Genomic DNA, 27,270 nt, shown 5'->3' with positions numbered 1-27,270 from the left:
CTTAACGTGCTGCAATGCAGCCAGGAGAAGGAGAAAACGCTGTCATCTTTCTTTGAAGGTCTCATGACTCATAATTTCATCATGTATATGGATTCATTCATCCTGCTATTTAATTCAAACCACAAAAAACTGTAGGCTTAATGACAGGCAGCATCAAACTTTTACACCTTTCAACTTCAATTATCTGTGATCACGTAATAATTGATTTTAAAACATAATGTGGCCACTTTAAACTATTTATTGAGACGATGTTTAACGTTTGAGAAGGAATCATAGCACCAGTCTACTGTCAGGTTTTAGATTCACTGCATGTCATGTCACACGTTTGTGCTGGAATTTGCACCACCGAAGTGTCATGCACTAAAACCTGTACTATTACCTGATCTTGTGGCATTGTTTCGTTGTGGGCCTCCGAGTCAAAACCTTTTAAGATGATGCAGTGAACTTTCACGCTCTTCCAACATATCCAGTAGTTACGGAGTAACATTATTAATCGTTTTGAGGTGTAATTCTATCCATCCGATGTATGTAGACCAATATTCACTGTCCTATTTTCTCTGTTTAGCTTCTAAATGCTCCCCTATATTCACCTACAGGTGTCCGCCTGCTCTTCAGTGCTGACCAGGATGTGCACAGTGTTTTTCTATGAGAGCTGTGAGAGTCAATCACAACAGTACAGTTGCAGCTGGACTGCTAAACAATGAGCTGAAACCCACTACAGAGCTCCGAAAAGCAAACTCTTTCACATGGTCAGATTATTTAGACATTATCACTTGATACATTGTTCTATAAATAATGAATACATCACTTTAAAGCCTCGAAAAAAATTGTGTTGCCAAGGTCAATAATAAACTTTCAGGCTAATATTGATTATTTCCGTTTATATTGTGCTCACATAGTGCATATACACATAAAGTTGTGTTTAATCAGATCACCATAACAGAATCAAATTGAGGCCCGGTGTTATTCCAACACGAGTACTCAGGTCTGTGGACATACAGTATACAGTACAGCAGCAATTAAGTCCCCATGTGCGGTCTTCTGTGTACAGACTCAGTCTTTGCATAATGTATAATACAATTACATATAATAATGTATAATATTAACACATGGAGCCAAAGTCTTTCATGCAAAGACTTTTATTTATGAATAGACTGCAGTACTGTACAATAGCACAAACTTGTCTCTATTTCTGATCATTCTAAATGATCACACCAAATATAGACAAATACTGTGCTTCAAAACAGTTCCCTTTTCACAATAATCTAAAAATACCTTGTTCTGTTTTAAATATGTAGCTTAACTTTTGAAAATAAAATATACATTATATGAAATATAACAGTTGTTTATTGGATAGACTATATTGTACCAAATGCCATTATATGCAAATACACCTTCTCTGTGACTTCTTACGCATTCCATGCACAAAAAAAGAGGGGGGAAAAAAAGATGTCTCGCATACAAAAGAAGCTGTACATACTTCTGTATGAAAATAGAAAATATCAAAGCAAGATGTGCACCAATAGTCTAGATTATGTTACAAAGAACTTGCAGTACAAAAAGACCTACAAGAATGACCAGATAACACATTACCTGGAGCACAGAGGTACGGGTACTGGGTCGGTAACAGGACAAAGACAAAACCTCACGTTGAGGTTCCACTGATGAGCCACTTCCATGCAAGTCTACAACCAGATACAACAGGTTCGACACCAAATGCAGCTTGGATTGAAGAGTGAGAGGGTCAAACAAGCAAACCAGAAGTTGCAGTTTTAGCTTTGAATTTTTCCACTAAGCCCAGAGAATGTTGATGTCCAATGCATAGCATAAAGTTTGGTTTGGTATGTTTTTAAATTTCTCATATTGCTACCCCATAAGTGAAGTGAGTGTAAACTAATTGCCAGTTATGCCCACAACTTATAAAGCACTGATATGTCAGCATTAAATTATTGTACATGTTCAGATACTGTGATAAGTACTCCAACAGCAACGCTCTGTACAGCATCAATATTAAGCATCTTGAGCTTAATATTATTTTTATTGCCAAAACAACTTCATATGTTTTCTGATTTCAATGAAGTGAAATGGATTTGCTGATGTCCAGTTTAAATTAGGAGTCGTAAACCAACAACACTGGATGTGTTTCACACAAATGAATGTTTTCCACAGAAACAGTGTGTACAAGGCACACTGCGATCAGTAGAGCTACATCGTTTCCTGCAAAAAGCACTTCTGAAATCACACATAAACTACGATGTGAACAAAGGAAGAACTCCACAGTTAAATACAGACTTCTCTTAATGCCACAAAATACACGTTGATTTTCTTTTGGAACAGTATGAGGATTAACAAAAGACATTTCTGGAACACGTTGTGACTGCTGATGCTGAGACTGAGCAGGGAGGGTGTGAAAAGTGAATCCCTCCAAGTGTAATCTCTGAGTATTTGAAGAGATTATCAGGTGCTCGCTGGTGACATAAAGCCAATAATCTCAGCAGTGCAAATCTAACACTTGTACCAAAAGGTAGCGCTTTAAAGCAAATGAGATCAGCTCCTTGAAATAGAGACTTACCACTGAAACCATGTCACAAACACCCTGTATATGACAACTATATTGCTTGAGTGAAACTATTCAAGGACCACAGTGTTTCTCTTTGCAATCCAGGCTCTCTGAGTACATTCTCTATCATACAAGTATAAGAATAAAGAGCAGGGGGTTTCATTATTAGTAATACACCCAAAGAATACACTTCCAAAAATCTAGTCTTTTCTTGACATACATAAGAAAATATACATTTCTTCAGCAATTAAATGTCTTAAACTGACTTTTTATATTCTTAATAAAATCTTATAACTCTTTCTTATTTACATTTGGTGTAGGTTAATACTGATTGTAATGCAATACTGTTGCCTTATGTTTTTTCTGTTACATTTCTTTTGTTTGTTTGTTGAGCAGAAGCACTTTTACATTCATATTTCAACACAGAAGCTCGCCACGGAGCCCGAGTGCAGACGGGAATAATGACATGCATTTTTCCAAAAGCAAAGTAAGACAACTTCAAAAAGAGGAAGTCCGCTTGCTTGAGCAAATAAACTTGTTGAGAGGTGGAGAGAATGGAAGGGCGAGGATGGCGGGGTTGAAAAAGGCCTGGAGAACCGGCACCTGGCGGTGCCTTTATTTGGCTGTAAAAATGCTCTCGCAGCACCGGGACAGTCAGTTCTGTGAGAAGTCTTGTGTAACAATACTGGAGGGGTCACAGCTGACTGAGCCATGAGGTGAGATGAAAGCCTTTGTTGCTGGAAAAAGCTGTTAACTTGAGAAAGACAGATTTCCACAGTGGTGAAGGCGGTGGTCAGAGGTTATACCCTCTCCACTCGACTGGGGTCGTAAGAGTCTGATGAGAAAAGAGAGGAAAGAAAAGATGAGACAACTCAATTATAAAAAAAACTCGAACAGGATATTATTAGGTCTAGCCAAAGACAACCTTGAAGGAACAGTTCGACCTTTTGGGAAATGTACTTGTTTGCTTTATTCCTGAATGATGGAGCTGGAGTCAGGATGTAGTTAACCTCGCTCACCGTAAAGACTGGAATCTAAAACAGAAAGCTCTAAAATACAGTCCGCCGATAAACACACTAATTAATACACTGTATATTGTTCGTATTATACAGAAATGTAAACACAGCACGGTGTGGATTGAGGGGGAGCAACACGATGAAGTGAGTCCTTGCACAGAGACTAAACTCAAAACCTGTACTTAATGACTGCGACTGGCGAATGCATGGAACAGAAGCTTTTGTCCTCAAGACACTGGTCAACTATTTGTGTCCGTGTAACAAGTATATGGGACACAACATGTTACAGTCATTTCAAAACTGTAGAATTTTTGTAAATACATTCACTGTTTTTTTGCCTTGACTTTAACTTACCATGTGTAAAGCCAGGTAGTTAGCTTAGCTTAGGAGGGGACTGGAAACAGCTGCCTGACTGTCCGAAGACAAAAGTTTCTAGTTTAATCAAAACATCAAAATGTAAAAAAAAAAAAAAAAGACACGCACTCCTGGCTGCCGTCTTGATGCTAAGCTAAGCTAACCATGTCGGAGGATGACACGGACACGAGGCTGATGTGGATCTTCTCCTCTCACTCTTAGAAAGAAAGCCAATAGGCCTAACTGACTAAACATTTTTATCAACAGCATGCCTAAATGTAAATAGTTAAAACACATATCTTGTATGATGATAGATCTCCAAATTTCTTTGCACCCACCTGAGACAGAGAGCATTTCCTCATCCTCTACATTTGAGGGACCACAGGTCCCGGAGCTGAAGCTGAGTGGCAGCGTTATTTCTCTCTTAGGGACACTGCGAGGTTTCGGGAGCAGAGGAGGCTTCTGGAGCCGGGTGCGCTGCTTTGGTTTGGGCAACTTTCCTCCCGCAGCATCTTGACTCGTCTCAGCTCTGCGGACCACTGTTGTCTTCTCGTCATCCAAGTGCTTTTCTGTGTCTTCCTCCACAATTTTCAACTCCACCTCTCCTTCTGGCTCTTCCGTCTTTAATTCAACATCTTTGTCTTGACTCGCTTCATTGTCTGCTTTTAGTGCAATCTCATAACGAACCTCTTCTACCTCCTCCTGTTCCGGTCTTTGCTCCTCCTTGCGTACATCTTCATTCTCCTCATTTGGTTTACAGTCATCTTCCAGATCTCCCAACATGTCATGTGTTTCATGTGCATTCTCATGTCCATCTGAGTTTTCCTCCTCTTTACTTACATCTTCATCCACTTCCTTCTCCTCTTTCTCTTGACATTGCTCGACAATGTCCTCCACTGTCTCTTCCTGGACTTCACATTCTTGTCTGTCTTCTTCTCTCTCTTGAGAATCAGCTTCTTCAGGCTCGGGACCTTTGAGGCTGAGGCGTCTTATTCGAGACACAGAGTCCAGTTCTTTCAGACGGGCCATTCTGTCTGTCGTTGACCTGTCCAGAGATGTCGTGGACGACGATGTAGGAGAGTTTAGCTTATCTTGCAGGGATTCAATTAGTTTGCCCGCTCGGCCTCGCCCCTTCTTCTCCCCACTGCACATGCTCAGTGTGAACTTCTCGTCAGGGGTGACGGGCAGAGACAGGGGAAGCTTACATGGTGGGAACTCGGGTAGGTCTAATACCGACTGAGTGTCTGTATCCTGGTTGCTTTCGCCATCACTGTCGTCATTACTGTGCTTTTGTCTGTCATCTTCATCTTGTTCTTCTTGGTCTACAACTGATCCTGTCTCCTTCACCTCTTCTGTATCTGCTCCCTGGACACTCAGGGACTCCTCTTCGACTTGCTCACACTCTTCTATTACCTGCTGCATCTCCTCACTCAGACATTGCTGTTTCTCAGCTATAGTGGTCTCTGTATCGTCCTGGTTGTCCTCTGACTGGTTGTCAGCCACACCCAAGGCCTCCACTGGAACGGCTATACCCAGGATCCGTGCGGCCCTCTGCTCGATGGACTCATTTTCAGGGATTCCTTTTGCACATTTGACCTCGTACAGGTTAGTGAGGTCCTCAGAAGGTAAAGCGTTGGCTTTCTCCTGAATTAGTAAGTTCTCTAGGTGCTTGTCTGCCATTGTTGACTCATTCTTATAGCTCAGAGGTTCAGAGATGGCGTAGCTCTCGACGGCATAATCATCCTCAAACACAAAAGAAACCTCCTTAGTCTGCCTGGTGAAATGTGGCGAAATGTTTTTTTGGGGTGATCTGCTACTTTCACTCCGAGTCCTACAGATGCTTAAGTTCACCTCCCCCCTGAATGGCGGAACAGCGTCGGATTTAGCCTTTCTCTCCATATTCTCCTCAGCTTCCAGCTCTTTATTTGAATTGTGCTCACTGTTTGTAACAATTGCTGTCCTGTTCTCCCAGCAGAGCTGCACTGACTGACTAAGATGGTCGAGCGGAGATGGGACTGAGAGTGAGCGCTGCATTGGCTCCCCGGGACCACCCGGTGTTTCCGTGTAGACAGTTAGCCCCACATCCCTTAGTAAGGACTCTTGAGGGACTGGGATGTCCTGTCTATAGAGCCGATTTGACTCATTGTGTGGGTGTACTGAGGACAGCAGACCTGGGTTGGGGAGTATGGAAAGCTCATTAGCTGGTGGTATGTTGTTGGCCTGTGGCCTGGAGAAAGCGCTACTTATGTCCATTGAATCTAGATCAGCAGTAGAAGCCAAAGACTTTGATCTCACTTTGATATTGTTGGGCGTCTGTATGTGCAATGGCGGAAGACTGATTGCTTCCCTCCCTGGTTCTGGACCAGCAGTGAAATGTGCTCCTGATTTAGACCGAACGAGTCTCCTATTCGCCGCGTCAAGATCATCAATGCACTGACCCACATTGGGTCTCTTGCTGATCGTGTCTTCCATCTCCTTATTAATGCTCTCCAGTTCACCAATGGCATCACAGGGTCGTCGGTTCACGGGCTTTAAGAGGAACTGACCAAAGACCACTTGGTCGACGCTCTCTGGGGGACTGCAGTTGTTCTTCCTGGGAGAGGATGGCTGCTGGTCACCCTGATCGTGCGCCTTAGATGGAGAGGATGGATTATTTTGTGAAGACTGAAGGGACTGCGGTTGTGTTGGGCTGAGGCTGGGACGGGAGAAGGCGCTGTTGCTGGAGGGATGAAGGTTTTTCTGGCCTGCCATGGGGTAGCCATAAGAAGAGCTAGTGTCCGTAGCCAGACCACTATCTTGGTTATCCGAGGCAAACTGAACCGGCTTCGGTCCTCCAGGGGGGCTCTGGGGTTCTGGGCTTTTTACCACGGTCAAAGGTGAGCCCGTCTGAGTTTCCTGATTACGGTACTGGTTTCCAGGCCAGGATCCAGCATAGCACAGCTCTTTGTCTTCACTGGCTTGGAGCGCCCAGGCATCTATTATCTCCTTCCTTAAAGGAGCCCTCTTGTAATTCCTCATTGAGGATGTGCTGCTGGTGTGAAGGTGAGAATAGTGGGGTTTAATGGGCATTTCATTCACAGACCTGCTCCGAATGTTCGGGCTCTCTCTGAGTCCTACGGCGAAAGTGTCAGTGTTGGTGACGGTCAGGCTTGGTATTGTCTCGTTGTTGTTCTGATCAGCTGCTAAGTCTTTGTTAATGTTAGTTGGTGTGTGAACAGGGACAGACACAAGGCAGAAGATGGTCTCACTCACTCTTCTCTTGGTGTTCCTGTTGTTCTCTGGCCCTGAATCTGGGGCAATTTTCTTCACTTGGGTGATGGTTTCTGCAAAGACCTGGTCTGAGCTGGACCCCTGACGAGAGGACGTTCTTGTTAATGAGGCCTGGAAGGCTGAAGACGGCGATGGAGGAGGACGTGGATTTTTGGGATATCTGTTGTTGCAGTTTTGGTCAGGTGCTGGGAAGTTATCGACAGTCTCTTTGTGCAAATCGCTGTGCCACCTGTTATTGTCATTGTCGCTAGAAGACGTCTGGTTAGCATCATCTGCCAATTTAGCAGAGATGAAAGGCCCCAATGGCGGGGGCAAAAAGGCACTGTCGTCGGATGAAGGCTCCGACACGGTGACGCTGGGAAGCTCGTTACAGATGTGGCGGATCTTGTCAGCGTCCGTCAGAGAGTTGCCACCCAGAGCTGAGGATATATGGCGGATACGGGGATCATCAAAGGGGATGTATTGGACCCCTCCACCAGGGCGCTCCTGGGTGGTATACACAGGGTAAAGCTGCTTCTGGCTGGACATGCTCCTCTCTCTCTGTGAATCAGGCCAGGAACCTGCTGGATGTCTGGTGAACCAATGAGATCCATCTGGAGCCACTTGTATCTGCTGGTACACATCCCCTCTGTACCTAAAACCACAAAAGTACACTTAAACATCACTGATTTAAACATAGAAAAGACTGTAAGCTTAAAAACATGTAAGCCAAACTAATTATATAGCTCAACTCGGAGACACTCATTGCACTGGATAGATGTATTTTTAAATATTAGCAAATATTACCAGAGAATAAAAAACAGCAGATGGTCTTGAGAAAACTGGAGCCATTTCATTGTTACTGCATAACGTGTAACCCATTAGAGGAGCTCTATCACAGTCTGGCTTGGGCGTTACAATAATACAAAGTTTAAAAAAAACTATAGTAGGTGGTTTCAAATATTTCAGAAGGTTCACATACTTTCTTAGAAATACTTTATGAGTAATTTCTTATATATGTTTTGCATGTATCAGAAACTTTTCCAACTTTCTGAGCGAAAAAGATCATTATAAAAAAAAACATTAGAAACTCAGTCATATATTTTAAAGATTGGCAAAAGAATCTGTTGGTGAAAAAAAATTCCTGAATTATTCAATTTGAGTAAAAAACAACTAATCTACCTGTAGTCAACAGCAATTTCACCGTATCCTCGGCGCATCCCTCCCATTATAGGAGCTCTTTTATATGATGGGGGAGGGATGTACCCTGGAGGTCCAGAGTCCTGTGCAAAATAGTCCAGTTGTGGGTCACCTGCTCTTGATATGGGCAGTGGTGTTCTGTCCCTGGCCTGGGGAATGACTGAGTCTCTGCCAGACAACACCTCACAGCTTCCCCTGATCTGCTGGTGCATCTCATAAGAGGGAGGTCTGGGGGGTCGGGTGAAGCGGGGCTTTGGTGTCATGGATAGTTGGTTGGCACTAGCCGGCCTGCCATTCTCTGGCCAGCGGGGCACCCTGTAAAGGTCGTGGTGTGACAGTGGGTGGCCATTGACCCGTCTGTACAGTTCCTGACCGGACGAAGCTATGTCCACATATGGCAGGCTCTCGGGCTGCAGCATCCTGGGCAGTGACTGGGATTTGGCTTTAGTCCTCGGGTGGACTACCATGCCTTCTGGTGTCCTGGCATGGAGCCGCTGCTGCTCCTGAGCCCAACGCTCACCCTCGCTCTGTGACATCTGGCGACCAAAGCTCACAGCTGGACGCCACTCATCTGTCCCCAGGCTCTGGCACTTCCTCTCGGTCACCATTCTCCACTGATGGAGAGCAGCCTCCCTCTCCCTAGAGCGAGCATGAGCCTGGACCTGGGCCTGAGCTTGGGCCTGAGCTTGGGCCTGAGCTGCCCAGCGCTGCCTCTCCTTAGCTGCCCTCTGACGCTCCTCTGCAGACAGCTCTTGTCCTCTTGCTTGTTGAGGCCCTTCTGGCCTGCAGTAACCCCCCGGTTCCCCTCCATGGGGCTCTCTGAAATCAGCATAGTCCAGTAGCACACTGAAATCCTGGCCTCTCCTCCTCCAGTAGGCAACATCCTTGGACTGAGACTGAGGACCTCTGGTGCCATCACAAAACCTGTGGGAAAACATACAAACGAAGGCGTCAGCATGCTTCTTCTGAAATGCTTGTTGAGCTATTGAATAGTGTCTGAAACCTCCTCTCCATACACCTTTACAACACCACCTTTCAAACGCTCTGCCATCTGAGCAACAAGCATAGAGCGGATTGCCTACTAATTATAAGGATGGCAGTTCGACCCCCGGGTCCTCCTGTCCACATGTCACCGTGTCCTTGGGGAAGACACTAAACCCTAAGTTGGTCCCGATGGAAGGTGAGCACCTTGCATGGCGGCTCTGCCCTCATTGGTGTGTGAATGTGTGTGTGAGTGGGTGAAAGGGAGGCCATCTGTAAATCACTTTGAGACCGCCACGGTGATAAAATGCGATATAAGTGCAGACCATTTACCATTTGTTTAACTCTCTAACCCAGACAATCTGACAAAGAGGTAAGCGAGGTCTCACCCACTGTCTGAGGTCAGCAACTCTCTTAATGTTGTCTTTTTCATTTTTTCAGATACTTGTGTTTTTTTATTTCCCCAATGTGAATACCAATCAGGAAAGACTGCCCTACAGTGTCTCCCACTATCCCCATATTTGATCGAAGGTTAGAGTTGATTTAACGATGAGCCAATGCAATGGGGTAAAATACACACTGTGACTAAATCTGAACAGAGTTATAGACACTCTGAAATATTAAAGCAACCAAGAACCAGAACATTCAAATACTGTTATTCAAGGGCCATTAAATGGGTACCATGAAAAGGATGAGAGGCCAACTGATCACGAACAGTCGGCAATATGGATAGATGAAATTAAAACAAGAAAGTGTCTTCCACTAGATGGAGACAGATGACCATAAGTAGCAGTGCAGTGTTCTGTAATTGTGATTTTCTATGGGGCATAATGAACACATTACACAATGACAGAGAGTGGCTGTTACTCCCGGATGTCCTCCAAAACAGATCAAAATTTAGGGGACGTTTCACTGACAATCTTTCTTTTTCTCTGTTCTTTGGCTCTTAATCTGAGAGAATGAGTCTCATGTCAGTGGAAGAAAAGCTTTGGCTACATCTCTGGGAAGATGTTTGATGGCCTGATGGACTACAACAAGACACAGTGGGCCTCTACACACAGTCTGATCATTTCAGGCTATTTGTGGAATGACAGACTGACTGACAACGTAAACAAGACGCAAGCACATGTGTACTCCCGCTCGAGGCCGAGGCCACTGAGTGTCCTTGACATTTCCATCCATGATCATCACTGGCCAGGGATGTTTGCTGGAGGAGGGGGGGATGGGGAAAGCCATGGCAGTCTGCTAAATTTGAGGGCATCTCATGTAAGATGAGTTACCATCATTAGTCTAATTGGGTCTAAGTAGCACTGCCTAGTGGGAGTGCCAAGATAGGCCTGTTCCTTATCTAAACTAAAGCTGCCAGGCAAAACGGATTTGGATGAGGGGAAAAAAGAGGGATGAACAAACAACAGACTGAAATCGCAGAACATATGTCTTAGCAATTCCCACATTCCCAATAGAATGCTCTGATAGCACTGGCGGAGCAGCGACATGAAAATGCGGATTACTCGTATCAAAGAATAAAAAAATAAAAAAAACACTAACACATTCACTGACATTATTCAAGGTCATATGACTATTTTGAGATGCTCTGTCACTGGATGGTGGCTAAAAGGGATTGGTGAGGGTGGGGTGGGGGGGAAGTCATCAAAACAAAATGTAAGGAAAAAGAGGAAAAAAATCTGACAAGCCTGCCTAATTGTGTGGACAAGGGAACAGCTGTATTGACTTTGTCTCAGTTACAGCACACTAACCCCCAGAACTGGTGCAAATAGGCAAACTAAACAATCCTGTTTTCAGGAAACAACAGACTGGCTGCAGCCAGGCGATATCTCTGGAAATATCACACGTTCTAACCGTCCTTACCCGAGAGGGTTTCAATTGCATAACTCGAGACGAAGCTAAATATAGCCTACCCTCATATACATATTTAAATAAACCCTATATGAATACTGTATTATTGATGGGGAATGCATTATGTAAGCAGATATAATTATTGTGACACGGTGGAAGCCAGTTAGGCGTATTGGTTATGAATGAGGGTGGAATGGGGAAAAGGGGTATCCTGACAAACCTGGCAACCTGTGTGTTTCAGACTGGGCATGCTCAAATGGGGCACACAGGTTCGCCCAAAAGCTGTTTTAATTACAACTTCAAGGTCCCGTGTGGCAGATTAAAACTCCAGTACACATTATCCCTCCTCCCCTGCCCCGGACTTGATTGGGAAGCAGAGGAGAGGGGGATAGAGAAGAAATGAGAGGAAGTTGCACACAAGGGGAATAACAGAGGCGAGAGAGAGAGAGAGAGAGAGAGAGAGAGAGAGAGAGAGAGAGAGAGAGAGAGAGATGGCGGGAGGGACTCAGCGGCAGTGTAAGGCAGTTACATTTAAGATGTGATGCAAAATCCCCACGCAAAACTTCCTGATGAATCACTTTTTCATTTCATTAGCGTAGTCCATTCGAGCGCCACGACGTGGACTGCTGTCATGAATCAATAAAGGGCAAACATTATCAGGACAGAATAACGCAAAAGGGCCGGTCAGACAGGAGCCCATCACTGGTGTCGAGGTACATGTCTTACCCACTGTCTGAGGTCAGCGACTCTCCCAAGGAGTGGGTGTCGATTTGACTGCGGTTCTCGCCCTCTCGTCTCGGCTGGCTCCGGTCCCTGGGTTCGTTGTTGTTGTTGGGACAGCCGCCACCATATGCTTGGGGCTGTCGGCTCCCACCGCCGTTCCCGTAGGCCATCACGGGCCCTCTTTCATAGCCATTCACTGCCCTGGGGCCCGGCCTGTTCTCCAGGATTTCATGGTGTTTGCTGTAGGACGGCGGTGAGGATGAGGGAGGCTGGCGGGACGAGGATGCGGGGGCTGGGGTAGGGGTGGAGGAGTTGGTATGCTTGGGAAGCTTGTATCCATGAGAGATGAGGAGGTCCTCAACGCTGTACATGGTCGCATTTGTTTATGCTGGTGTGTTTTCTTTTTTTCCTCTCCCTGCTTTTTTCTTTTACGAGAGAGAGAGAGAGGAAGGTAGGTCGGTTGTCAAGGCGTCTCTGCTTCGTCTCTACGTGCAGCGGCAGGATCACCGGCACAGCTGCGCAGCTGAGGCCATCACTGGGAAAGAAGAGAGAGACGGGGATGACATGAAGATACAAGAAGAGAGACGGAGAAAATAAGGTGACGGTAAAAACATTATCCCTGCTGCCCGTGTCCAGTTTTTGACAGGAGTCCCAACCTTTGTGGACATTTGAGAGCACAAAACAAACAAAAAAAGAACCCACATTCTGAGCCGCCACGACAAAACCGAGATCACCCGCTTTCCCAGCAGCCTTTCCCTCCCTCCTCTCTTCTCCAGTCCTCCTAGCAACAACCCTCTTTCCATTTCCCTCAGACATCACTGGCACCACACCAGTCCACGTTCCAGCACTGAGGGCGACTCGAAGGTAAACAAGCACCCTCAAAAACAACCCACAACAGCATTATCATCAGCGGCGACGGGAGTTTCAGAGAGCTGCTGGAGCTGCAGTGAAAACACAAAATGTCACTGTTTACAGTGGGCTCCCCGTAGACCTGTATACAGTGGCTGTAAGGTAGCTGTTAGCAGCCCTCCACCGCTCATGTTTTGCATCAGTGAGGCAGCGGGGGGATTGAATTCCTCTCTGCTCACCTCCACATCTCAGATGTATTTTCTGCTTATAGTCAGAGAAGATGAGGACATTTTCTCAGACGTGTGCCCTAAATACATTTCTGAGTTGGATTAGGGTTTGGATATTTCAAAACTCCTTGCAAAAGTCGGAGAATGTAAAGTCGATATAAGAAAATCATTCATCTATTTCAGTGTTTTCTTTTTTTGGGGTCATTTTCTTGACCTTGTATCATAATAAATTAAATATATTAGGATTTTAGACTGAGTCAAAAACAACAAGCAATACGAAGAGGTCATCTCCACAGAACAGTGATGTGTATTTGTTTTCAACATTTTATACAATAAACAATCAATGAAAATGGAAATTGATCCATATTAGTAGACTTAACATGTTGAAACACAAAAGTCGCAATCACTGTGGAGATGTATTTTTTTCTAAAATTCATGAAACCAGCGGGGTTTTTTTGCTTAATAATCTTAGTAATAGATCTGAAAATGACACCTCGCCTGCTTTAAGTCAACTTCCCTTAAAAGAGAAGATGATTGGCTCAATAAGTAATTGACTAATAACTAGTCAATAACAAAAATAATAGTTCTGGGCCTATCTGTCTTTATTATCTTATTTTGAATTGTTTAAAACAAGCTTGAATACCACAAACACACAAAAACATCCCCAAATGCAATCAGCAACAGCACCACAACTGTGAGGAACGAACTGAACTATGTGGGACTTGTATCAGAGACATTTGGTTGAAGTTTTTAATACAATGACTCTTGGCTGTATTTTTGTTAATCTAGCTGCAGCACAAACGCAGACCTAAATTCTATGCGTCCGGAGCACGTGTAGGTGAGGCCACCTTTTTTGGTAATTTGGTGAACACAAACGCATCTGCGGCGCAGTGATTAAGTAGTGGGAAGAGATAATTAGAAAATATGTCACGGCCAGCTCCAATCGTTGCGACAAGGAGTTTTGAGCAATGAACTGGAATTCGTGTTCAATTTTAAAAATATCAACATGTTTGCTGTCGTTTGTGAGTCAAAAGAACATAAGAACCGCCGCTCTGGACAAAAGGAAACCAACCTATGGAATAAGAGAGTATACTCCAAAAATTATAACAAAAGATTTGAATCTGAACATTTCAAAGAGACAGCAGCAAATCAATCATGGCTATAGATTACATGGCTGAGATTGGCTTCTGTCATGATGCACGTCAACTGCCTGATTCACATTCAGTTCAATAGCTTTGGAGTCAGCTATATTTCTTATAATATTAACTGAATCCAAAGGTTGCATTCAAAAACGTGGGATTAAATATGTAGGACATCCACCACACCTGTCTGTTGGACTTTGGTCTGCTCACATGCGCTTTGCCCACTGAAGTCACGGAAATAGCCCACACTAACTGCGCAGCACTTCGACCTGGTTTGAGCTGGCGGAGGCGCAAGTTCACCGCAAATACGACATCAAAATTGCTCGAGCGCCTCTTTACCAACACGCTCCTTGTTGTGTCACCCATTTCAACGCAGTCAGGTTCTTTTTCAACCACAAAAAGAGCTAACTGATGCAAACAGAGAAAAGCCCCTTGCGTTGTACTAAATTTCAAATAGGCTTGGACCTGCACTTAAACCAGATTTTCACCGGAGCGCAAATAGCCGTCATACGGGCACTGTAGTCCAATTTGAAAAATGACAGCAAAACCTGACATTTTTACTGAATTAGTGAGTAAATAACAGCCTCTTATCACCATTGCTGTTGAACCAGATCTAACAACTTTACCAAATTTGATTCAACAGAATGAAACACAACAATGGAACGTTCATTATAGCCTGCATGATCTCTTCATTGAACATGCCACGCTCTGCAACCTTCAAAAAATGGCAGTGAGTTGTTTTAGTAACAGAATCATTACAGGGACATCCAGGCTGGAGACAGTTATTACATCTTCATATATTACATATGTATGTATACATATTTGAAGAATTGCTTTCTGCCCAAAAAGCATTTCGAGTATTAGTATGAAGGACTGATGAGGAATTGAATTGATGACACCCAGTGTGCATCGTGATGTAATGCCCTTGATGAAGTCATGCTTGCTGCCTTGTCAACAGGACAGATGCTGCTGCAGCCCACTCATTCAATACTCTCTACTGGAACAGACTGCCAACAACCTGGCTGTCCTTAATAAGAAATGGCATACAGGAACAGCACTGCGAGCCTCGGTGCCAGAATCGAACGCTGTTCAGACGGTTTAGAAGCCAATCACGCGATGATTGTTAAATGGCAGAGCCAAATTGCTTGTTTTCGCTTCTGAAAAACAGAAGGCCGACGCAGCCTCGCCGAAATGTATTCAGCTGCGAACAGATTAGCATTTGTTTTGCTTCTTAGCATTTGTTTAGCCATGATAGTCCCATAGAGATGAAAAAACATTTCCATCTATAAAGGGAGCCCTGACTCAGAGGGCAGCATCACAAGCCTCCTCCCTCCTCCCTCCCCTCCTCCTTGTACCTGAACCCTAGGATAGCCTACTCGGTGATTAACAGGATCCAAGACCGTGAAATGCTGCTCTCTTTGTATGTCTGGCTCTCTAATACGATTATCTTTTTCATTTAAAACCTTAAACCTGTTAGTTTTGGAGGATCGACTCTTGGCACTTACCCAGTTAATACTTTTGTTGAGTTTAACTCTTTCCATTTGTGTGTTGAGTAATCTGCTGAAGAAGAAGCAGTTTGCTGGGGAACTTCTTGTGAGCAATGTCAGTGAAAAAAAAAAGAAAAAAGAGTCGTTTCTTTGCTTCATTTGTTTCCAGATGAGCATGCAGACCTTGAACATGGACAATTTTTCATTGAGCGTTATTCCCTGAACTTCACTTGAACTTGTGCTGGGCAACAGGCCAGTGGCGACATTCAATAAGTCACAGAGTCTCTGAAATACTGTAAATGCCAGCAAAATGCAATGGAACATGGTAAAATTTGTGTCCCGTCTGTCACCAGAGATTATTCTCTCCTGATTAACGCAAAATCTTCTCCAAACCTTTTTCTTCTGTACTTTAAGTTAAGATCCACCACTAGGTCTGCCTGCAGCCTCAGAGCAGCTCATATCAGCCTCTGAGATCAGAGTCAGATTGGTATCACTACCACTTCCTTCCTGCACGATCCCTCCAACCAGGCAAAGGCTTAGTCAAGTGAGCCTTAAATCAAGGACTACGTTCATTAATATGATAATACATTTTTGTTGTGATATTTGAATATTAACCTGTCTTTTCTCAACATCCATATGCTCACTAATCTTGCTAAATCTTTCATCTAAGGCAATTGCTCTTGGTGTCATCACTAAACAAGGATTATCTCCATCATCAGTAAAAGTGAGGATTTCCTCCTGTAAAGTGACCTGCCCTCATTCAGCCCCCTTAACCCTCACACCTCCCGCCCCCGCCCCCGCTCCTTCCTTCCCATGACGAGCTCTGTTTAAATACAGCTAATGCTGTTACGCAATGGAATTACCCATTTTATATCAAATAAAACCTTGGATTCGAGCAGCGGTATGCAACAATGGGCGGCTTTCATCCCCCAAAACACAACAACATTGTGTTTCGCTACAATGCCTTCTTGTGTGAAAACAGACATTGGCATTGCAGCCTCTTGGATTTGGCAAACCGAAAGAAAAAAAAAAAAAAAAAAAAAAGGGCTGATCTGTTTTATTTTTAATGACACGGTTCACTCAGGGAGAAATTAATGATATAGTTTATGGATAGCATATGCTGCTAAGTAAGCTAAAAATAAACAGATCCACATGAGGTCTGCCACCCTCCTACCAGCCCCCACACTCTCTCCATCAGCCACTGTACACCACTACTGTAACATCCTCTGTGAAAGATGTAAGAATGGCGCTTTTGAGGTCAGGTGAACTTCTGCCAAAGCCACTGTTTGTTTATTAAAAACAGATTACAGCATTTGTTTTAGCTGTGGCCTCGCTGGTGGCTACACCAGCGGCAGGCTGCAGGGGCATGACGGCCTGCAGGTTGACAGTTTGGTGTCAGCTCCTTATTCATGGCCCAGCTGAGACGAGGGCATGGCGATGAGGTAGAGGAGCAGAGGGACAGCATGGGAGGCAGACAATACAGGGCAGAAACCAAAATCAGGCCTCGCAGAGGACAGAACTGCAGCCCAGTGCTTGGATTACAGGCCGGACATGGTAAAGGTTAGCTGAATAATTGAGTCCATATAAATAAACTTTATAGATGATGAGCTGTCAGGAGAGTCTGTGAAAATACTCTCTATAACAAGTATGAATTAGGAAAACAGAAAGACTTTCTGCTCTGTGTGATTAAAGTTGTCCCGAAGAAGACACAGATGTGTTAAAATAGTACAGCCCTCCTTAAAGTGAAGCACTACAGACAAAAACAAATCTGGATTTAACAGGCTCCAGCATAAAGGCACCACAACAAAAGAAATCTCAAACACCAGAGCCTGGAACCAAAAAGATGATAAGCCCGCTTCCTAAAATATTCCACAAGAGCCGCACCTCTCCAGCACATTGTTCCCCGTCTCCTTGGATCGGGAACAACTGACCCGAGTGGGTGTGTTCTTGGCAAGTCTCTGGCCTGCATCTGTTCGGACTGTGCACGCACACGGGTTTCTCCGGGATGACAGCCCATCACATTCAGCAAACAGCACTGCTCCGCAGATTGTTTATCTATGTGACATCACCGTGTCCAGCGGAGGGGCCGTCTCTCTTCCTGAGGAAGTGCATCGTCGTGGGGACGGAGGAGAGCCGACGGTTGTCGCACATATTTCCAATCAGGCTCTCTGCGGGCTCCTGTTAGCCCTGGGGACAGACGCTGCTGGCCTGTTTTTGGCTCACGCCGAGGAACAAACAGCCTGAACCACCCGGAGCCATATTTGACCCACAGTGACCCTCTATGTTCTCCACTTCAGGTAGCGCTGTAACTCAGCAACGTGAAGTGTGGGCATATTATCTGGGGAGCTCTGTGCCCTCTGGACACTCGCCATCCATCAGGAGAATCCCACTGGGCTCAGCAGACACTACAGTTTAGGGCGATTATGACCTACGATGAAAGATTAAGGTTGTAAACAAACACCTGGTTTAAAAAAAAAGGAAAAAGCAGATTTGACTGTCTGAAAACACAGAGCTCATCACCACGTTGCAACCCGCGTGCTCTCTGTAGCAGAGAGAGAATAGCAACAGGCAGGACCGGCGCATTGTCAGTCAATTAGCTCATGCAGAAAGGTTTAGCCAAAAAAACACCCACTTATATTATTTTGTTGAGCATATCCCATGGCAACAGTTGTTTTTGCTTTTGTGAATGGCAGCTCCCGGACAATAGCATGTGGGCTGCTCAGATATTCTTGCTGCATTGCTTCACTCCAGAACTTATTACAGTCAGACTCCGCTGGCAGGAAAATCAAAGGCAGGATAGGATGGAGAGGGGGGGGGGGGAGGTAGGTGGTGGCGGTGGTGGTGGTGGTGGGGGGGGGGGGGGGGTGGGGGCGTTTATCCCACCATATTCCAACAAATCACAGTCTGGTTCTGATTCATTTCAGACTGTCAATAAGTAGTCCTGCCTATCATCTGTCCTCTGAGTTTGAAGCAGCAATCCAAAGACAATTTGAAATAACAGCTGGCATGTGCACAAAGACAGCAAAGCTAAAAGCTCATTAATGCACAAGGCAAACCAGTAAGACACTGACGCTGTGACGATAATTATGTCAATGGACTCATTCCCTATTGTGTAGCTAAGCTTAGCTCAGTTCAGCTGCAACGTAGCGATTGTGACGTCATGAGATTTTTCTTCGAGTGAATGCATCCAATAATGTGGAGGGAGATTCAGGCCGGGGCTCGTGCCAGCATTTCAGAATGATCATTTCATGTGATAGGAGAAATAAAAACTACAAGGGGAAGTTATTAAACATGCTAATCCTACACAGTAGGCTTCACCTGCACTGAACTATTCCCAACGCATGCTGTTTCTGAGCCTGCCAAACTGGCTTCATGGTAATTAGTGTCTGTCAAGGTCCGGGGCTTGCTGGAGATGACAGTGGCATGGTTTATCAGCCAGGAACACAGTGATCAAAGGGTGAGCACGCTCTGGCTTTCTGCTAATCAGATGTGGACTCTGCATGCCTCTTGCTCAGTATTATACACTGTGTGCACAATTATTAGGCAAGTGAGTATTTTGACCATATCATAATTTGTATGCATATTTTCCAACTCCAAGCTGTATAAACTTGAATGCCTATTGGATTTAAGCATATCAGGTGATGCGTATTTGTGTAATGAGGCAGGGTGTGGCCTAAGGAGATCAACACCCTATATCAAGCTGTGCCGAATTATTAGGCAGCTTCTTTTCCTCAGGAAAAATGGGCCAAAAAAGAGATTTAACAGACTCTGAAAAGTCAAAAATTGTAAAAAGTCTTTCAGAGGGATGCAGCACTCTTGAAATTGCGAAGATATTGGGGCGTGATCACAGAACCATCAAACATTTTGTTGCAAATAGTCAACAGGGTCGCAAGAAACATGTTGAGAAAAAAAAAGATGCAAATTAACTGCCAAAGATTTGAGAAGAATCAAACGTGAAGCTACCAGGAAGCCGTTATCCTCCAGTGCTGTCGTATTCCAGAACTGCAACCTACCTGGAAGTACGAGGTGTTCAGTGCTCAGAGACATGGCTGAGGTAAGGAAGGCTGAAACCCGACCAACCACTGAACAAGACACATAAGTTGAAACGTCAAGACTGGGCCAAGAAATATCTGAAGACAGATTTTTTTCAAAGGTTTTATGGACTGATGAGATGAGAGTGACTCTTGGACCAGATGGACGGGCCCGTGGCTGGATTGGATGGGCCCGTGGCCGGATCAGTAACGGGCACAGAGCTCCACTTCCACTCAGACGCCGGCAAGGTGGAAGTGGGGTACTGGTATGGGCTGGTATTATTAAAGATGAGCTAGTTGGACCTTTTCGGGTTGAAGGTGGACTCAAAATCAACTCCCAAACCTGCTGCCAGTTTTTAGAAGACACTTTCTTTGAGCAGTGGTCCAGGAAAAAGTCTGCATCTTTCAAGAAGACCGTGATATTTATGCAGGACAACGCTCCATCGCATGCATCGAAGTACTCCACTGCGTGGCCAGCCAGTAAAGGCCTTAAAGATGACAGAATAATGACACGGCCCCTTCCTCACCTGACCTAAACCCGATTGAGAACTTGTGGGCCCTTCTTAAACGGGAGATTTACGCTGAAGGAAAACAATCCACCTCTCTGAACAGTGTCTGGGAGGCTGTGGTTGCTGCTGCACAAAAAGTTGATTGTCAACAGATCAAGAAACTGACACAGAATCCATGAATGGAAGGCTTATTACTGTTATTGAAAAGAAGGGTAGCTGTATTGGTCACTGATTTTTCTTATTTGAAATGTCAGAAATGTTTATTTGTAAATTTTGAGTTGTTTGTTTACTATTCTCACTTTAACAGATGAAAATAAACAAGTGAGATGGGAACATTTTCATTTTTCATTTAGTTGCATAATAATTCTGCACACTAATAGTTGCCCAATAATTGTGCACACGTAGATATTCTCCTAAGAAAGTCAAAACCTCACTTTTACTTTCTTAAATATTAATGGTTTGAGGTTTATTAACATTTTGGATTGACCGAGAGCGCTGTAGTTGTTAAATAATAAAATGAATCCTCAAAAATACAACTTGCCTAATAATTGTGCACACAGTGTAGAGGGGAATGTATAAACAATCCAGCATGAACATATTTTACCGACACAGAACCCAACACGTGCCTCATCAGCAGCCGATTTAAAGACGGCCGATAGAATTATGTTGACAGATGACTGCGATGCACATTACAGGTGGGATGAAAAGGCTCTCCCACACAACGCAGCTCCAGTGTCGTGATGATGGACAGCCTGATGAGCGTGGGAATCTGCTATGTAAACAAATGGAAATGAATGGTCAGGGTTATCTCAAGGGCTTTAACGCCGCATTGGCATAGAAGTGACACGGAGAAATCACAGAGCATGCGGATCCAGCCAAACATGTGGACGTCCACCAGCCGCGGTTTAACAATATATGCGCCGAGCGAGCAGTCCATTTCATTTCATGCTTCAGATTGTCGCTCTGAGAGGCACACTGGCAGATGTCAGTAGCTTTCACACGTTTCTGGCTGACTTCATCCACCAGCCTCCTTCCTCCTGCCTGCGTCACCTCTGCTCTGACATCACCATGTGACATCAAGCAAGACCTCAGAGGGGATCCCTGTAGCCAGGCAAACATCAGATGACTTTCAAAAGCTTCAGCTACCCAATAGGAGAAAACCTCCTTTTCTTGACGTGTTTGACCTAGAAATGATGCTGAAGACTGGCAGAGACGACGGAGCTGCAATAATCACTGCAAGCAGTCACCATTACTGGAAAGGAAGTTACCTTATCGCTACGGCTGCATGGACCACTCCTGAAAGTTGAACTGGTATGACTCATTTTGTAGCCGTTTGAGGGCCCCTTCAGTTTTGCTGACCAACCCTTTCCTCTCGCTGCTGGTAGGAATTAATGAGCTGCTTCCCATCTTAATACGCTCCCCGTCCCAGCACACCCCCCACCCCCCACCTCAGGGCATCTAGCACGGCCTTGTGTTCCCACACCATCCCAGTCTCAAGGATGTGTGAAAGACCTACAACATAACACACATGCGCCCACGCACACACACTTACCCTTTTCTGTGAAAATGCACATTCGCTGGTGCTGATGTGGGCTACATTTTTGCGGTATTTTGGCTTTTAAACTGCTCGGCTCCTGCTGTCTACAAATCCTGCGCACACCGGGGTCTAGAAAATGTCTCTTTGCTGACATTTACTAACAGCTTTTGATGTAAGCTCACTGAGCTATGAAAGGTCTTGGCAAGAAGGAACAGATCACTCCTGGGCAACAGTACTTCCATAAATACTGTCAACAAAACTCCCTAAAATAATCAGACCTGAGGGCAGAACAGACTAACCCAAATATGAGTGATCTGCAGGGATCAATGTGATCACTAGACAAACACACTCACCACTGACAGTTAAACAACAACAAAATCTTGAACTCAAACTAGTCAGGTACAATCTTGGCAATCTGTCCTCTAGAGGTCCCTAAGGCACAGTAACAATTTATGTGGAAGACCTTCTAAAATTAAAGCCACTGAGCCATTGCAAACACTGACATAATTTAAGGTATGAGAGAGGAGCAGAGGAGAGGCCACTGTTTTACACCGTCCAGCCCTGTAGGCTGTTAAATGTAACTACTCAGTAAAAAACATTTAAGTCCAACCTTCAGTACAGTAACATAAATCATAGTATTTACCAATTTCTGAAAACTGCCAGCAGGATGGCTGATTGGACAGCAGGCTGTATTGTGCAAGGTTATAAGGCAGTACGTGCAGGAGGCTGCATGCAGGAAGGAGAGGAGAGGTCAAGCAGCAGCCATCATCATGCAAACATGCTGCAGGTGTGACAAAGTGACAACATGCACACATCAAAGCAACCTAAACTTGGCCAGACCGTTTGCCAGGGGGCTATTTGCGGCTCATTTCCATCGCCATTTGGTGCTCTTTAGCATCCGACCGGAGCCGAGAGCTGCACAAATACCGGACCGGAGTTTTGTCACCACGTCGTTCTGACAATGATTGACGGGCTTGGCATAATGTTAGCCCCGCTGGTTCCGTTGCAGGTTGCTGTCGTAGCATACTAGCCTAGCCCCGACGCGCACCGTTCACAGATGCGGGGAGAATCCACGCGAAATTCCGTTCAAACATCTGACTATTTAAGGTTTCGTCACGCAAGCAATACACGCGTACCTGTTTCAACAGGACCGGAGACCTTCCACGGATCAGTGGAAGTCCTTGCTGGAATTCGGCGTATGATAATCCACTATACACACTGTGTTTCAATGATAGCTGTGTTTTATAACTCCAACTGCTCACTGTCGCCCATCACAGCGCACAGTGGATGGAATACCAGTGAGGAGATTTAATGAAAAGCAATTCTACAAGTTAAAATTGGGTATTTGTAATAGTTGTTTGGAGTCACAAAAAATGCCTCCAGAATACAAGTCATGGCTGCAGTGTTTCGACTCCGTCCTTAATTGGAGTTCCTCTTGATATAAATCTGTGCGCGTCAGCGAGGAGATATAAAACTGCGTAATTTGGACGGAGTTTGGCCTCTCTTCAGCAGCACAGAGAGCGGCACATAGCGGGGCTAACGTTAGCCTGGCTAGCTCCATCAGCAATCTTTAACCTTCAGCTGATAGGAGCGCGTCCGCAAACAGTGGCAGCCGCCGCCGCCGCACACGCTTCAAGTTAAAGAAATAAAGACCGCCATCCTCCCACTTATTCACCTTCTGATGCCGCGTCCTGGAAGTGCCAAGGTATTTACTCAAAAGCTCCAGTACTGACAGACGAGGCACAGACAGACGGGGCAGGAGGTAGCTGGCTCGGCTTTGCTGCAAGTTGAGGGACCGCTGGAAATGTTGAGCAGATGCGGCTCCCAGCTTGTCTACTCCCTCACAGCAGCAGCAGCAGCGGCGGCGGCGGCAGCAGCAGCAGCTCGCCTCCACAGCTGCTGCATGTGTCGTGAAATTAAAAAAAAAAAAAAAACACACACATGCCCAACAAATGCCCGAATGAAAGGCAACAAAGACGCTTTGACCTGGAGCCACTTTTACCTGTGAAATGCGTCGTTGCGTTGCCGCCTTTCAGTCCCCAGCGCTCATCCCTGCCGCTGCTCCGGACGGACTGAGCTGGGATCTGCTGAGGGAACAGCCCCTCTACACCACAGCACAGCACTGAGGAAACATCCCCCTTCTCCAGCCGGGAGGCAGCTGGGTTCTGCTCAGCAATAAGGTCACTTCACACGCAGCATTTCAAAACAGCCATCCATCTATCCATGCATACTTCTGAAATCAGTCGTATAGGCTACAATGCGCGCACAGCGATTACTTTGTCATGTGAACATCACAGTGATTAATGTCAGTCCATGAAGGTTACTTGCAAAACAAAATGTAAGCTGATGATCACGACCACACATCCCAACGGAAGCCTAAATAGCATGCACAGCTTATATATATGAAAATATTTGATAGATACGAATAATATTACCTTCCCAAACTTTATATCTATGCAGAGCTCTAATAATGAATCCATTAATCAGAAGATACATAATTATTGATTTGGCAGTTTTTACCCCCCCCCCCCCCAAATAAATAAATAAAATAAATAAAAACAAGTATTTTGTCAAAGTGAACTTTATCTAAATAAAATTGCTAGAGGATTCTTTTTTCCAGAATAATTTTATGTGTTTATGGACACCACAGTTGTTATAAAAATGTTATTTACAGCAGTTAATCTAACTTTTTTGTTTTTGGTTCTGAAAGTTTTGCCAAAGTCTACTTTACACCCATCTGGCTCCAAGCCTTCAGCTGAAACTCCTTCTAAACTTCTTAAAAGAACAGGGGACCCTAAAACCTGCATAATATTGACACAGATGTTGCATATAACTGAATTCCCCTGAAAATAAGGGAGGCTGGTTGTCTTCTGACAGCCTGGTTCAGCATTTGATCATTGAAATGGTTCCCGTGAATGTCCACGTTGCCTGATTACAGCTGTTAATACTGTATGTTCCCAACAATAACGTTCATTTTTACATGAGGTCAGCTTCATTTTCGATTACCTACTCGATGATTATCTCCTTTCCTGTAAAGCACAGCCATTGTTCCAGTTGTTGCCCCTGCATGTCCTGTAGCCTGCATATAAGGAAAAAAATCCATAATGACTTGATAGAGTCAAAGAGACAACAGTATTCCAATTCCCTTGTGCATATTTGTCCAACACAGTGAAGTATTTAGAAAGCAGAAGTCGTGGCTTCTGACTGCATGACATGTTAAAACAAGGAGAAACTGAGAAAAGTGAGTTGGAGCTGACAAGAACAACAGAAGTGATATAAGATGTTGTAACTGCCATGTTACAGTAGTTTGGAAAAGGCATATCATTTAATCTGGCCTGTGACTCACTGGCATCTGCTCAGTCTCGCTGAAGGTCAACACTTGTGCTGCTCCCTGTGTTCGTGGTGTGCACTCCGCCCGGGCCGCACTGCACCCGACACCCCACAATATGTGTCTGTTTTCCATTGTGCCGTACATATGCAGCTCATATGCAGAGCTCTGAAAATGTGGTGCAGAGACGCTGATGTCATCGCCCCCTTTGCCAGCTGTGGTTTTGAGGTTGAGCGTCTCTGAGCTCGGTGAGCAGCGTTGCCCGCTGTGGGCTGCTGCAGTTGCCGCTCCCCAGAACCCTGGTGTAACATCTTGACTCTGGAGGTGTGTGTGTGTGTGGGGGGGGGGGGGGGGGGGGGCCTTATGTGGATATCTCACTGCTCTTCCAGTCATCCAGTGGCACCAGCTGGGGAGACAACGCAGAGAAACATGAATTCATGAATCTTCATAGTGGCACGAAGTACAAGGCGACGAAGACATTTCTTACAGAGCAGTTTTGTGTGTAGCTGAAACGTTGAGTGTTGAACGTTGAGCATAAATGAAGTGAAATATTAAGGATATCTTCATAGCTTGTTTTCAGATTTTAAATAATAGTTCTGAGAAATACACCTATTTGTTTCTATTGAAGCATAAAAACTGCAAACGGGGGAAATGACTAGTCTGGCTTGGTCCAAAGGTCTCCAGCTCGTCATGAACTAGTGTGGCATATACCTCTCCAAAAACAAGTGATAACATGTCAACTAATGACACTGAAAGGTTCTTGTAGGTAGATTTTATTACTGTCTCACAGAACTAGGCTAACAGATTTCCCTCTGTTTCCAGTCATTTCTGTGCCAGCTAAGCTAACCAGCTGCTAGCCTAGCTCCCGCTTGATATGAAAACACGAGAATATAATCGTTCCTAAATCACTCACGATAAAAGAAAGCAAAAGGTTGGTTTAGCTCTTTAATAAGTAAAATAAACATTTCATATTCTTATGGGGCTGATTATGTCAGTATTAGTACGAAGACTGACGTAATTGAGTTAATTTAGATGATTTTTCAGCCATAGACTATTTAAAAAGTGGACGTAGCTTCCGGGTCTGAGAAATGAAGCCAATGCGGAAGTGTCTTAAGCTGAAATACCATCGAGTGCCTCAAGAGGTTGGCTCTAAAAAGCCTCCGGCTCCATAGACTCACATTCAACTTCTCAAGTCAATACATTTTTTCCATCTCTGTTTTGCGATCTACAGTCGCTCCTTCTTATTTGTTTTCTGGTGATCCATCTAAAAATAATCCCGGCATTACTTAGAAAATAGGCCTCGAAAAGCTGTGTTTTTGGGGGCGTGTTCATTTGATTGACAGGATAGTGGTGCAGTCAGGTTACAGCTATTGGTGGGCGGGATGTAGTATGTTGGGTTTCCAATTAGATCGATTGATTGATTTACTTTGTGGTTGTTGAGGCTTAGGCAGGGAACACCATGATACTGACCCACTATCCTCTAGTGGCCTGGTTACAAGGATTCTCGTGATACCACGTTGAACATTTCTCTTCTCAACAATCTCAGTAAATATTCTTCTTTTTACTGCCAGGAATGGAATAAAAACACATTTTACTTCAGTCTTTAGGACCAGTAATGAGCAGTCCAATTTAAAGATGGTGAGTTAATAAAATACTTAATAAGATCATTCTAGAATCTAAAGTGAGTGTCCTCAATTGTAAATACACCTCTGGCTTCGAAGTCTGTATGTCCCCGTCATTATGACCAATCAGTGTATATGGGGTACTGTTTAAGTTACCTCTGTGGGGTAAAGCTCACATCAAAGGCAGCTGTGGAAAGAGGCTCGCTACAGTGGCTTTAAATAGATCAGCAGGTAATGGGGCTTTGGGAGGCTGTAATTGTTGCAATCCCAATATAGCGAGTGCAGCCACCTTTTAAAGCTTGGCATGGGCCAGACAGATTACCATCGGGGGGGCTTCGGTGCCACCTGGCAAACACCATTCTTTCTGTGATTGGTCTAATTTACGGCCACTGGTCATCCAGGCGCTGGCTCTTGCCTCTTGTCTCAGCATTTGTTCTGAATTCTCTTCTAACGAATAACGGATAATGATTTAGCCTTTCTTCTTGACAACAAAAAAGAAAACTTGCCAGCTGCGAGGGTTATGAAACCACTGCCAGACAGATTTGATTGAACATCAGCTTGATGGCTCACTCAAACAAAAGAATGCCAAAGGATGAAC

The 27,270-nt window shown here is 44.7% G+C and overlaps 1 protein-coding gene across 4 annotated transcripts; it reads right to left on the bottom strand.

Moving 5' to 3' along the window:
* Positions 1–825: 825 nt before the first annotated feature.
* Positions 826–25,139, bottom strand: jcada (junctional cadherin 5 associated a). Of its 4 annotated transcripts, XM_069151308.1 has the most exons (6): positions 25,069–25,139; positions 24,733–24,801; positions 11,944–12,475; positions 8,362–9,303; positions 4,269–7,834; positions 826–3,395 (listed from the first exon to the last, which is right to left on the bottom strand). In XM_069151308.1, the coding sequence occupies exons 3-6, from the start codon at positions 12,309–12,311 to the stop codon at positions 3,361–3,363; spliced, it is 4,911 nt and encodes a 1,636-aa protein (XP_069007409.1). In that variant the 5' UTR covers positions 12,312–12,475; positions 24,733–24,801; positions 25,069–25,139; the 3' UTR covers positions 826–3,360. The 4 variants fall into 4 exon arrangements, with proteins under 4 accessions (XP_069007409.1, XP_069007406.1, XP_069007407.1 ...); XM_069151305.1 differs by lacking the exons at positions 24,733–24,801; positions 25,069–25,139 and adding an exon at positions 23,725–23,894; XM_069151306.1 differs by lacking the exons at positions 24,733–24,801; positions 25,069–25,139 and adding an exon at positions 23,398–23,505.
* Between the last annotated feature and the right edge of the window lie 2,131 nt (positions 25,140–27,270).

This window comes from Embiotoca jacksoni, unplaced genomic scaffold (genome assembly GCF_022577435.1).
Source record: "Embiotoca jacksoni isolate LCO1_2020_lvr unplaced genomic scaffold, fEmbJac1.0.p SCAF_17, whole genome shotgun sequence".
Classification (NCBI taxonomy): Eukaryota; Metazoa; Chordata; class Actinopteri; family Embiotocidae; genus Embiotoca; species Embiotoca jacksoni.
This window is presented reverse-complemented; position numbering and strand designations above follow the sequence as displayed.